The 11,730-nt window shown below is 39.7% G+C and overlaps 1 protein-coding gene across 1 annotated transcript in view; it reads left to right on the forward strand.

Moving 5' to 3' along the window:
* Positions 1-11,427, forward strand: part of LOC102001438 (sperm-associated antigen 6) — a 50,411-nt gene extending 38,984 nt beyond the window's left edge. Inside the window, exons 5-10 of the mRNA XM_005370017.2 lie at positions 1,837-2,042; positions 3,417-3,590; positions 4,477-4,629; positions 6,052-6,243; positions 10,583-10,699; positions 11,236-11,427. Of these exons, the coding sequence (XP_005370074.2) occupies positions 1,837-2,042; positions 3,417-3,590; positions 4,477-4,629; positions 6,052-6,243; positions 10,583-10,699; positions 11,236-11,427 (1,034 nt within the window). The remainder of the gene's footprint in view (positions 1-1,836; positions 2,043-3,416; positions 3,591-4,476; positions 4,630-6,051; positions 6,244-10,582; positions 10,700-11,235) is intronic.
* The last annotated feature ends 303 nt before the right edge of the window (positions 11,428-11,730 follow it).

Below are 11,730 nucleotides of genomic sequence, written 5' to 3' on the forward strand. Positions count from 1 at the left end.
CCGGGACACTCTACCCCTGGATAGCACACACTCACCCGTCCAGATGGGATTCCTCAGCAACTAAACTTCCTTCCTTTTTCTGTTGCTGGTTGTGTAGCTGGATGGCTGACTCTTGATGTCCTGTTCTTTTTCTCCTTTTCTTGCTCATCAATCTCAAATTATTCTCCTCCTATTTATTCTCTCTATATGCCAGGCCTGCCTATCCTTTATCCTGCCTATCTATTGGCCATTCATCTCTTTATTAGACAAATTAGATATTTTAGACAGGCAAAAAAGACACCTTCACAGAGATAGACAAGTGTAACATAAAAGAATACAATACATCTTTGCATCATTAAATAAATGTTCCACAGCATAAACTAATGTAACACATCTTCAACTAATATTCCACAACAATATACACCTAACTTTATGTTATCTTTTATTTTTTGTATATCTTTGAGGTCCAGTTTCTACTGCTCATCTATTTCTGTATGTGTGGCCTTTGGCTAAAGCATGGCTAACTTATTAGGAGGTATATTCTACAAGAAAACCAATTCTGCCTCACCTAGCAGCTATCAATTGCCAATAGCTTCCTGGCTAGGGCTGAGACTTCTTGTCTACCTCCACCTTCATGTTGGGATTTGGTTTGACTAAGTTTGCACAGGTCTTGTATATAAAGGCTGTCATAATTGCAGTGAGTTTGTATGTGCAGTTACCCCTGTTATGTCATGCAGAGGATAAAATGTATGGGAGTATAAAAAGAAATCATTATTTTACAAAAGATAATTTATGTTTTGTTATCCATTTTGATATATCAGCTTGTGTTATTATTATGGAGGTCTTGTTTTGGAAACTGTATCATTGAGGTTTCAGGTGCAGGTTGCCTAAAAGATACAATCTTGCAGCAGATGTGCTGAACCTCTGGCTCTTATACGCCTTCTGCCCTCCCCGCCCCCCCCCCCCCCCCCGTGATGTTTTTCCTCTGAGCCCCAGGTATAGGAGTTGCATTGTGAATGTATTATTTGGGGCCGGATGCCCGATAGTTGGTCAGTTTTTCTTGGCATTTTGACCAATCATGAATCTCTGCCAAGTACAAGTACTTAGAATACAGCTATAGTTTGTATTGGTTTAGGAAACTGGCAGGGCCTAGGACCTCTCTAGCCAGTGCCAGTTGTTTAGGTTTCCAGTTCCTATCATAAATTCCATCCTATTGATCAGACCTGAAATCCAATTAGATAGCTGTTGGTTACCCACAAGGTAACTGTACCGCTATTGCACTATCAATATATTTTGTTGAGTTGGACATTATTGTGGTTCACAAGCTTACAGCTGGTGGCACCGCTGATTGCCTTTTCTTTTGATGGCTTACGTAGCACCTTCTGATATTGTGAGAGCTAACCTTCAGGTACAAGACTTCCAGTTGGTTCCAAGTTGAGTTAAGCCCAGTGTTTGAACTGTGTAATATGATTTTCTCTTTGAGCCAGGGCCTCTTGTAGCCTAGGGTAGCCTCAGACTTACTGTATATCTGAGGCTTGCCTTGAACTCCTGAACTTCTTCCTTTACCTTTTAAAGAGGCATGTGCCACCATGCCCAGTGGTCAATAATTAACAGAAATTATGGATATTATATTAATGAATTATACAAATCATGATTGCAGTTCTTTTTTGTTTCTCTTTGGTGGATGTGAGGGAAACATAGATCACCTACCTACTCCATCTACTGACTTAAAATTCAGCTGTCTAGAGAGTCAGTTACACCATCATCTTTTTAGTTTGCTGTACTCGTCAGTGTGAAAATGCCTTGCCCAAGAGTCAGCCACCCATACTCACTTACTAACTTTTCTTGGACCCACAGAATTATCTCAAGCTGTGGTGGATGCAGGAGCAATTCCTCTTCTAGTTCTCTGTATCCAGGAGCCAGAAATTGCTTTGAAAAGGATCGCTGCCTCTGCCCTCAGTGATATTTCAAAGCATTCTCCAGAGTTAGCACAGACGGTGGTGGATGCGGGAGCAATTGCTCACTTAGCCCAGATGATCCTCAACCCTGATGCAAAACTTAAGGTAATAAAAATGAGGTTAAGAGACAGACAAGCCAGTGCTTTTATAGTCTAAGAAAATGAAGAGATGTACAAATTGCTGTTATATAGTAGAAAGAATTAGTAAATATAGTTGAAAACATACAGCTATATTATGTAGTTGGCCTTTTAATATGTGAAAATAATTCTATAAGGATTATACAGTAAAGATATGATTGGGATCTGTTTTGCTACTATGATAAAAAGCACCATGGCCAAAGCATTGTGGGGGAAAGGGTTTATTTAGTTTACAGGTTAGAGCCCATCACCAAGGAAGCCAGGACAGGAGCTCAAGGCTGGAAACTGGAGGCAGGAGCTGAAGTGGAGACCCCGGAGGAAAGCTGATGACTGGCCTGCTTTCCTGGCTTGCCCCTTTCTCATACAGCCCAGGCCCACCTGCCTAGGGATGGCACCGCCCACAGTGGGTTGAAGCCTTCTACATCAATTAGCAGCTAAGAAACTGCCTCACAGACATGTCCATAGGCCAACCCAATCTCTTCTTCATTTAATGTCCCCCTTCCCAGGTGACTGTGGCTTTGTGTCAAGTTGACAGCTGAAGCTAACTATGACATTCTGTACTTGTGTCTGTGACGTATAAGTACATCACTCTAAACCATAACCTTTTCTTGTTCATCCCCAAGATTTAACATTAATATAACATATTAATGTGTTATAAATATAGTACAATTTCTAAAGTCCCATAATCTTTAGAAATTCCAACACTTTAAAAATCCAGGGTCCCTTAACTGTGGGCTCCTGTGAAAAATGGAAAAATAATTTCCATCTTATTCCAAGATGGAAAAACCAGGGCACATCAGATCAAAGCAAAACCAAACTCCAACAGTGTAACTCAGTGCCTGCTGTCTCTGGTCCACTCATGATCTTCTGGTCTCCAAAGGTTCTTCTCAGCTCTGCCATCTGCGGCACACACAGCTTGTCTGCTGCGCTCAGGGCAGCTTCACTGCACACCTGCCCCTGTCCTTTGTAGTTCCAGTATGCTGGCGTCTCCACTGAAGCCGAGGCTGTGCCTCCACTGATGGCCTCTCCCGGTCTCTTCAGTAATTCTGACCCTGCCACATGGTGCCAAGCCTCAGCTTTGCCCGATGACCCCTTCAGTCCTAAGGTTTCCACAGCAACAGAAGCTGTGCCTTCACCAATAGCCTCCTTGTTTCTTTTCAGGGAGGCTCCAACCCTGCCACACAATGCCATGCCTCATCAGCTGCTCCCCATAATTTCTTCATGCCTTCAAAAACAGCACTGCATGGGAATATTATAAATCCTTTAAAGCTACATCTGAATTATAAGGTGCACAACTGGATTCATATAATGTCTAATGTTACATTTTATTTTTGCTCGGCAGCGCCAGGTCCTTTCTGCTCTCAGTCAGATTGCAAAACATTCGGTGGATCTGGCAGAGATGGTGGTTGAAGCGGAGATTTTCCCGGTTGTACTCACCTGTCTGAAGGACAAAGATGAATACGTGAAGAAAAACGCTTGCACTTTAATTAGAGAGATTGCAAAACATACACCTGAGGTAAAAACAAACAACTAAAAATGGTGCTTCAGGATGCAATATACTTAGTTCTAGTGAGTACCAGTGTCCCTGGCCTCTGCCCACTCGATGGCTGCAGTGCCCCTCTCCCAGGTGGGGACAATCAAAAAGTTCTCTGTCCATTGCTAAATGTTCTGCAGGCTGTGACATTCCCTCCAATGAGAACTACGGAGTTGTGTTAGTGTAGTTGGAGTTTAACACCCAGCTTCTAATCACTTTTAGCTTTCCTTGTCTAGGTGTAGGGGCTGTGGGCCTCTGTCATTGTGTGTCAGTTAGGAGCAAGGTTGGTTCACACCACAGAGATCTCTTGGCCTGTATCAGTTCTGTAGATTTACATGGAAAAAATAAACACAAAGAAAGCCTGTGCTGATGCTGAAGTTTTAACCATTTCTGTGCATGTGCTGCTTAACAGTTTTAATTTTATTGCACATTATCCCTCGTGTTTCATTTATCTTTGTTTGCATGGGACTTTCCATAATCGAAGTACATGCAGCTTACTGGTCGTTGCCAGCAAAGGGCCAAATGGGTTAGACTTCTAATGGCGGAGCTTTCAGTGACTAATATTAGCTGAGTGATTAGCTAGTTATAAACTAGCTCTAATTTTAGGGTCTAGGTGAAGGATTTTAACATCCATTATACAGGTAAACCTTGTTCCACTGATGTGAAGAAAGTGAACCACAGATTAAGGTTCTCACAGCACGTATATCTGTGAATAGCAAGAGTGCTATACTTGTGTATCTCTTTAGGAAGTACAAGAGTTTCTCTACGTCATAGTCCAATTTTGTCAGTTGTATTTTAAGTCCTAAATTAAAGTGTGGTCAAGCCATATTTAAAGATCATCTTGTGTTATCTGGGCTTTTTCCCTCAGCTGTCACAGCTGATTGTCAACGCAGGAGGCGTGGCTGCTGTGATTGACTGCATCGGATCCTGCAAAGGGAACATACGGCTGCCTGGCATCATGTTGCTAGGTTACGTGGCTGCTCATTCTGAGAACCTGGCCATGGCAGTAATCATCTCCAAGGTGTGTGCTCTTCACTTCTGGTGGCGTGGTCAGCTGTTCTATGGTGGAACGGTGCATTGATATTCTCCATCAGAAGAGAAAATCTAACTGAGCAGGGCAAAAAAATCACCCATTTTCCCAATTGGTTCACTGTTGAATATCAGTGAATATTCAACTGTTCAGTGCTGGTTAGTATATTTCCTAGAGTAAACCTTGGGGAAAGTGTGGGGAAACTGACAATGTTGTTTTACTCAGTTTCTGGAATCAATGATTATTACCACCTTTAAATATTGTTATTTGGTTTATCTGTTAAGTATATGTATTGGTGGACGAAATACACAGTTGTAGGAAAAGAACAAATGAAAAAAATTAGTAGGTCTCTTTAGGAAATTGAACTGCAACCTAGTAATTTTAACCTTTGCCTGGTGCCATGGCATTCTGATACTGAGAGGATTTTTTTTGGGGGGGTACTGAATTTGGGGTAATTACTATAGTATCAAATTAGAAAAATATGCTCACCAAGAGTCTGGAATTAGAATTTGATTTGTTTTCCTTTGATACAAAAGCTGTGATATATTTGAGGTATTCTAGGTAGTCATGTTTTTACCAGTTAGTTAACATTAATGCTTATGATATAAAATATAAGCATATTCTACTACTGTAACAAAAGGATTCATTTCTACTTAGCCATTCAAGCTTGTTAGGATGAGCAAAGCTGTAATTAAGTTGAACTAACTAACTAAGTAACTAACTAACTAACTAAATATGTGTTACTTCAAGAAAGATATTAATGGGGTATTATTAAAATTTTACTCCATCATGTTGCTTTCAGATTTACTATAATTGGTAAAAATAAATTAATGGTGTGTGTGTGTGTGTGTGTGTGTGTGTGTGTGTGTACTGATGAAGATTGAATCAAGGGTTGCACAAATGCTAGGCAAGGGCTCGTGGCTGTATTCTCAGTCCTTGGTTATTTAATTTTTGTACACGAGTGCTCTATTTGCATGTATGCTTGCACACCAGAAGAGGGCATCAGATTGCACTGTAGATAGCTGTTGAGTCACCATGTGGTTGTCGGGAATTGAATCCAGGACATCTGGAAAAATAGCCAGTGCTCTGAAGTGCTGGATCATCTCTTCAGGCTCCCTTTGTTAACTTTTTAAACCAGGAAAAAGAAAGGTTTTCTGATCCTCAATAGTTTTAGTTGATCACAGTAGCATTTGTGAAGTAAAAGCTATTAGAGATACAAGGATAATTAAGTTAGCTTGTTACAGATAACTAATACAGTTTGGTTCTAGCCAGTTCGTTGGCTTAAATGACAGCAGGCATTATGATGTGCCTATTCCTTGAGTCATTCGGGAGAAAGGGATGAAGGTCAATATGCCTTCTTTTGATGTTCACTCTAGATTTACGTATAACACTCACTCTTTGGGTCCCTGGCAGGGTGTACCCCAGTTATCAATCTGCCTCTCAGAAGAACCAGAAGATCACATTAAGGCTGCTGCTGCCTGGGCGTTAGGACAGCTGGGAAGACACACGCCAGAGCATGCCAGGGCTGTTGCGGTCACAAACACTCTTCCAGTTCTGCTTTCTTTGTACATGTCCCCAGAGAGCTCCGAGGACTTGCAGGTCAAAGTGAGTGTTTAGTCATTATGCTTTGGGAAGATGTGCTAGATAGAACTAGGTTTTTTCTTAATATGTGATTTAAAGTCTTAATTTTCTGATGGATAATATGGTTTTTCTAAATCAAGAAATATAAATTAAAAATCAAGTGTGGTGGTACACTCTTACAATCTTAGGACTCTGAAGACAGGAAGAGGGGAAGCGTTCAGCCATCTTTGGCTACAGAGTGACTCCAAACCCAACCTGTACTACCAGAGACCCTGTCTTGAAAAAAGAAATAGAAAATTATCAAAAGAACTGAGATCACTTTCCTTTAAAAATGGATTAGTTGTGTGTTTTAGAAACACATTCTCTAAAAATATCAAGTTGTTTATAAAGTTAGTGTTTTTAGACTATATTTCTGTTGGTATTTCCTATGAAGAATTATTTTCATGCTATTTTATTAAAATTTTATTATGTTTATCTGACTATTTAAGCATTGTGGATTTGTGCACACATGCCTACCATGGTATACTTGGGGAGGCCAGAAGACATCATATGAGAATTAGTTCTCTCCTTCCATTATGTGGGTACCTGCTGATTGAACCCAGGTTTTCAGACTTGGCAGCAAGTATCTTGACTCATTGAGCTGTCTCATCAGCCCCAGATTTACTTTCTAATGTGTTTGTTTATCAAATGTGTCTTATTTACTATAAATTAATTAATTGTTTTAGTAGCTTCTCTATATATTAAACTGAAAAACGAACCATTGTCAGTCCTGATATTAACACTGCAAAATCTTCCTCAAACTTCAGTTCCTCTGAGCATCTTATTGTAGGGGATCCACCATTCTCCTCCCCCTTCTCTAAAGTCTCTTGGATTATATCAACTGTTGTTTTATAGATTTAGGATGGAGTTCGGTCAGCACTGCTTGATTCAACAGTACTATACCGGGGAAAACTGTATCCGAAAACATTAAGAACTGTCTTGTGATATTTTCATTTGTTATTCTGGCAAACTAGAAGTCTTTGCTAAAGTTCATTTTGTCCCAAAGGCATGCCACTATTTTAGTTACGGATTCTTTTGCTGTGATAAAACAATGGGACCAAAAGCAATTCTTCTGTTGGGGATTCTCTGTTCAGTTCAGTGCCCCATTTTATAATTAAGTTAATTAGCATTTTAAAGTCTAGTTTCTTGAGTTCTTTATATATTTTGGAGATCAGACCTTTGTCCATTGCGGGGTTGGTGAAAATCTTCTCCCAGTCAGTGGGTTGCCTTTTTGTCTTAATGACAGTGTTCTTTGCTTTACAGAAGCTTCTCAGTTTTAGGAGGTCCCATTTATTCAATGTTGCCCTTATTGTCTGTGCTACTGTGGTTATACGTAGGAAGTGGTCTCCTGTGCCCATATGTTGTAGACTACTCCCCACTTTCTCTTCTATCAGGTTCAGTGTGTTTGGACTGATATTGAGGTCCTTAATCCATTTGGACTTGAGTTTTGTGCATGGTGATAGATATGGGTCTATTTTCATTCTTCTACAGATTGACATCCAGTTGTGCCAGCACAATTTGTTGAAGATGCTCTCTTTCCCCCATTGTATACTTTTAGCTCCTTTATCAAAAATCAGGTGTTCATATGTTTGTGGGTTAAAATCTGGGTCTTCTATACGGTTCAGTCTCATGCTCATGCTCATGCTAGAAAAGCCTTCCACTGTATCAAAATCCCTGTATCTTAAAACTGGGCCATTTTTGTATTTTATTATTTCTTTTATTTTTGAGATTATAATTACATAGTTTCTGCCTTCCCTTTCTTCCCCATAAACCTCATATACCCCTCTACTCTTTTTTTAAATTCATGAGCTCTGTTTTTCATTAGTATGCATATGTATATACATTAATACTCCTGAATATAATCACCTGCTCATCTATTATTTATGTTACTCCTATATATGTCTTTAGAGCTTGCCATTTGGTGTGGAATAACCAATCGGTGTGTCTTACTCAGGGAGACTATTTCTCCTCCTCTCAGCCTTCTTAGTTGCCTAGAGTTCTTTCTGTAGGGCTGATGCCTCCTGGGCTTTCCTTTGTCCACTTTAACATGCCTATTGTCCTTGTTTGGCTGATGCTGAGGTAGTCACATTGGTGGAACTTCATGACTATAGCATCTGACATTCCTAGAAAACACAGTCTCATAGTAAATTTCCCATCCTCTGACGCTTACAATCCTTCTACCCCATTCCGTAATATTCCCAAAGTGTTAGGTGAAGGAGTAGAGATATCCTTTGTGGCTGGGCTACAAACTCTGCAATTTGTTTGGTTGTTGTTTTCTGTAATAGTCTCTGTTACATAGAGAAGGTCCTGCTGAGAAGAGAGGACTACACATAAATCTGAAAATTTGGAGCTAGCAGCCTCCAGTGAGAGAGAATATACAATGTTTATTTTTCTGGGTCTGGGTTACTTCATTTGATATGTTCTTTTCTAGTTCCATCTATTTACCTGAAAAGTTCATGATTTCATTTTTCTTTACAGCTGAATAGTATTCCATAGTATATAGGTACCACATTTCCACTATCCATCCATCAATGGAAGGATACTTAGGTGGTTTCCATTTGCTAACTTTGTGAATAGGGCAGCGAGTAACATGGCTGAAGTTATCTGTGGAACAGGAGCTTGAGTTCTTGGTGTATATGCCAAGGAGTGGCATAGCTGGGTCATATTGTAGATTTATTTTTAGCCTTTGAGAATTGTCTACACTAATTCCCACACTGCTGCACTGGTGTGCAGTTCTACCAGCAGATAATGAGGGTGCCCTGTTCCCACACCCAGTCTGGATGTTGTTGGTTGTTTTGTTGCTCTTTGCTGTTTGACTGGGATAAATGGGATGTCAATATTGTTTTGATTTGCATTTCCTTCATTGCTAGGGACAATGAAGATTCTGTGATGTAATTCTTAGCCTCCTTAGTTTTTTCTTTTGAGATTCCTTTGTTCGAGTCTCAGGTCCATCTTTCAAAGGGGATATTTGTTTTTCTTTTCTTTTTTGAGTTCTTTACAGATTCTGGATGTCAGATGCATAGATGGCAAAGATTCTCTCCCATTATGAGGGTTTCTTCTCCATCAGGCTGATTATTTCTTTATCTGTGCAAAAGCCTTTTAGTTTTATGAAGTCTCACTTGTCAACTGCTGGCCCTAGCCTTTGAGCAAATGGGACTTATCAAAAAGTCCTGCCCTACACCTTTATCGTGTAGGATTCTGTCTATGTTTTCTTCTAGTGGTTTTGGGTTTCACATTTAGGTCTTTGATCAGTGTGGAGATTTTTTTTTGCAAGGTGATAGATATGGATCTAATTTCATTCTTCTTTGTGTAGACGTCCAGTTCCTATGACCTTTGTTTGAAGATGTTTTTTCTTCTTCAGCTTGTTTTTGTTTTGTCATATACTAAGTGGCTGAAGTTATGTGTGCTCGTGTTTGGCACTTCTATGTTGCTCCATCAGTCTGCATGTCTATTTTTCTGCTGAAACTTTATGTTTTTATTCCTATGTCTCTGTAATATATCTTAAGTTCTGGAGTAGGAATCCCTCCAGAATTTTTTTTCCCCTCAGGATTGCTTTGGTTTTTTTGTGGTTCTTTATGAGTTATAGGATAGTTTTGGTTGGCACTGCATTGAATCTGTAAATAGCTCTTGCTGGAATGGCCATTTTCACCGTATTAATTCTACCAGCTCATTTGCATGGAATGTCTTCCTATTTTCTAGTGCCTTTGTCTCTCTCTCTCTCTCTCTCTCTCTCTCTCTCTCTCTCTCTCTCGGATTAAAGTTTTTATTTTAGAGATCTGTGGTAGTTTGAATGCATGTGGTCCCCAAAGCTTTTAGAGAATGGTACTGTTAGGAAGTGTGACCTTGTTTAAGTAGGCATGACCTTGTTGGAGGAAGTATGTCACTGTGGAGGCAGGATTTGAGTTTTCCCATGTTTAAGCTATATTTAATTTAGTTCACTTCCTATTGTCTTGGATCAAGAGGTAGAACTCTCAGCTCCTTCTCTAGCACCATGTCTGCCTGCATGCTGCCACATCCCACCATGATGTTAATGGACTAAATCTTTGCATTGTAAGTCATCCAAATTAAATGTTTTCCTTTGGTGTCTCTTTTAATTAGAAACCCTAAGTAACTAACGTAACAATTCACTTTATGTTTTAAGATTTAACACAATGATCACTGCCAAGGTATTCTATAATTAAAAACCAGTCAAAAGTGTTTTTATGTAACTATTTGTGAAAATGTAACTACTGCAGGCTAGGCCAGTAAACTGGTTTCTTTGCAGTAGGGATATAGGCTATGAATTGTTAGGATTTTATATGCACTTTGCTCTGTTTTTCAACAGAGTAAAAAAGCCATAAAGAATATTCTTCAAAAATGCACTTACCTCCCAGCCCTCGAGCCGTTTTTGTATGATGCGCCTCCCAATATCCTGAAACACGTTGTCGGTCAGTTCAGTAAGGTAAGAAACATACCTGCAAAGAAGGAAAGAGAATCTTAAAGTTATTGCCACAAATAACAAGTTGGAGTTAACTAGGCAGGAGAGGATGAATTCCTGTAGGGGAAGGCATTCTAGAGAAAAGGAAGAGCACGGGCCAAGGCAAGCAATGCCACAACACCCGTGCTCTGAGTTACTACAACTGCTACAGTTGATGACTGGCTGGTGAGGATCCAGGATGAGTACTAGATGTTTATGAGGGACCCTTCTCCCTTGTTAAAGAGCCTGCCTCTATTTTGTAGAGGCGGAGAGACTGGAGTGTAAGCTTCATGTATGCAGTGGGTAGCATTAACTTTGTGCATGTTCACTGCTTTATTCCATTTCTACAACATGAACAGTTGATAGACTTTTAAAAGGAGCTGTTTTACTTCCCATTACCCGCAGATTTGGATTACTCTGTTATAGACACACTGAGAGTAAATTCTCTACTAAGTTATTTTCAGTAGTAAAATCCTAGCTTGCGAAGGAAGATGTGATTGTCTGTGCATTTTCCCTTTAAGGTGCTGCCTCATGATAGCAAAGCTCGGCGGCTTTTTGTAACTAGCGGAGGACTTAAAAAGGTGCAAGAGATAAAAGCAGAGCCTGGCTCTCTTCTGCAGGAATACATCAACAGCATTAACAACTGCTACCCAGAGGAAATAGTACGGTACGGAGCTGGACTGGGAATTTCAGTATTGCAGTGTTTTCAGTAGTCAAGTGTGTAAATATGTGGACTTTGAAATTCTACACAAGGCTCTTTTACCTCATACAAATGAAACAATTAGATTATGTTCTTATTGACACATTCAGTCAGTCTGCAATGTTGTTTATCACATGTGTATACTATTTTAATATATATTTTACTAAATACCCAAATGCAGAGTTCAAATTAAATTGCTTTGAAATTGTGAATGTCTGCTATACAGGTTGATAGATTATGACTTTCACATAAAATGGAAAAAGAGCATATTCAATAAATGGTGCTGGCATAACTGGATACCAACATGTAGAAGAAT

This window comes from Microtus ochrogaster, unplaced genomic scaffold, assembly GCF_000317375.1.
Source record: "Microtus ochrogaster isolate Prairie Vole_2 unplaced genomic scaffold, MicOch1.0 UNK68, whole genome shotgun sequence".
NCBI classification, from domain to species: domain Eukaryota; kingdom Metazoa; phylum Chordata; class Mammalia; order Rodentia; family Cricetidae; genus Microtus; species Microtus ochrogaster.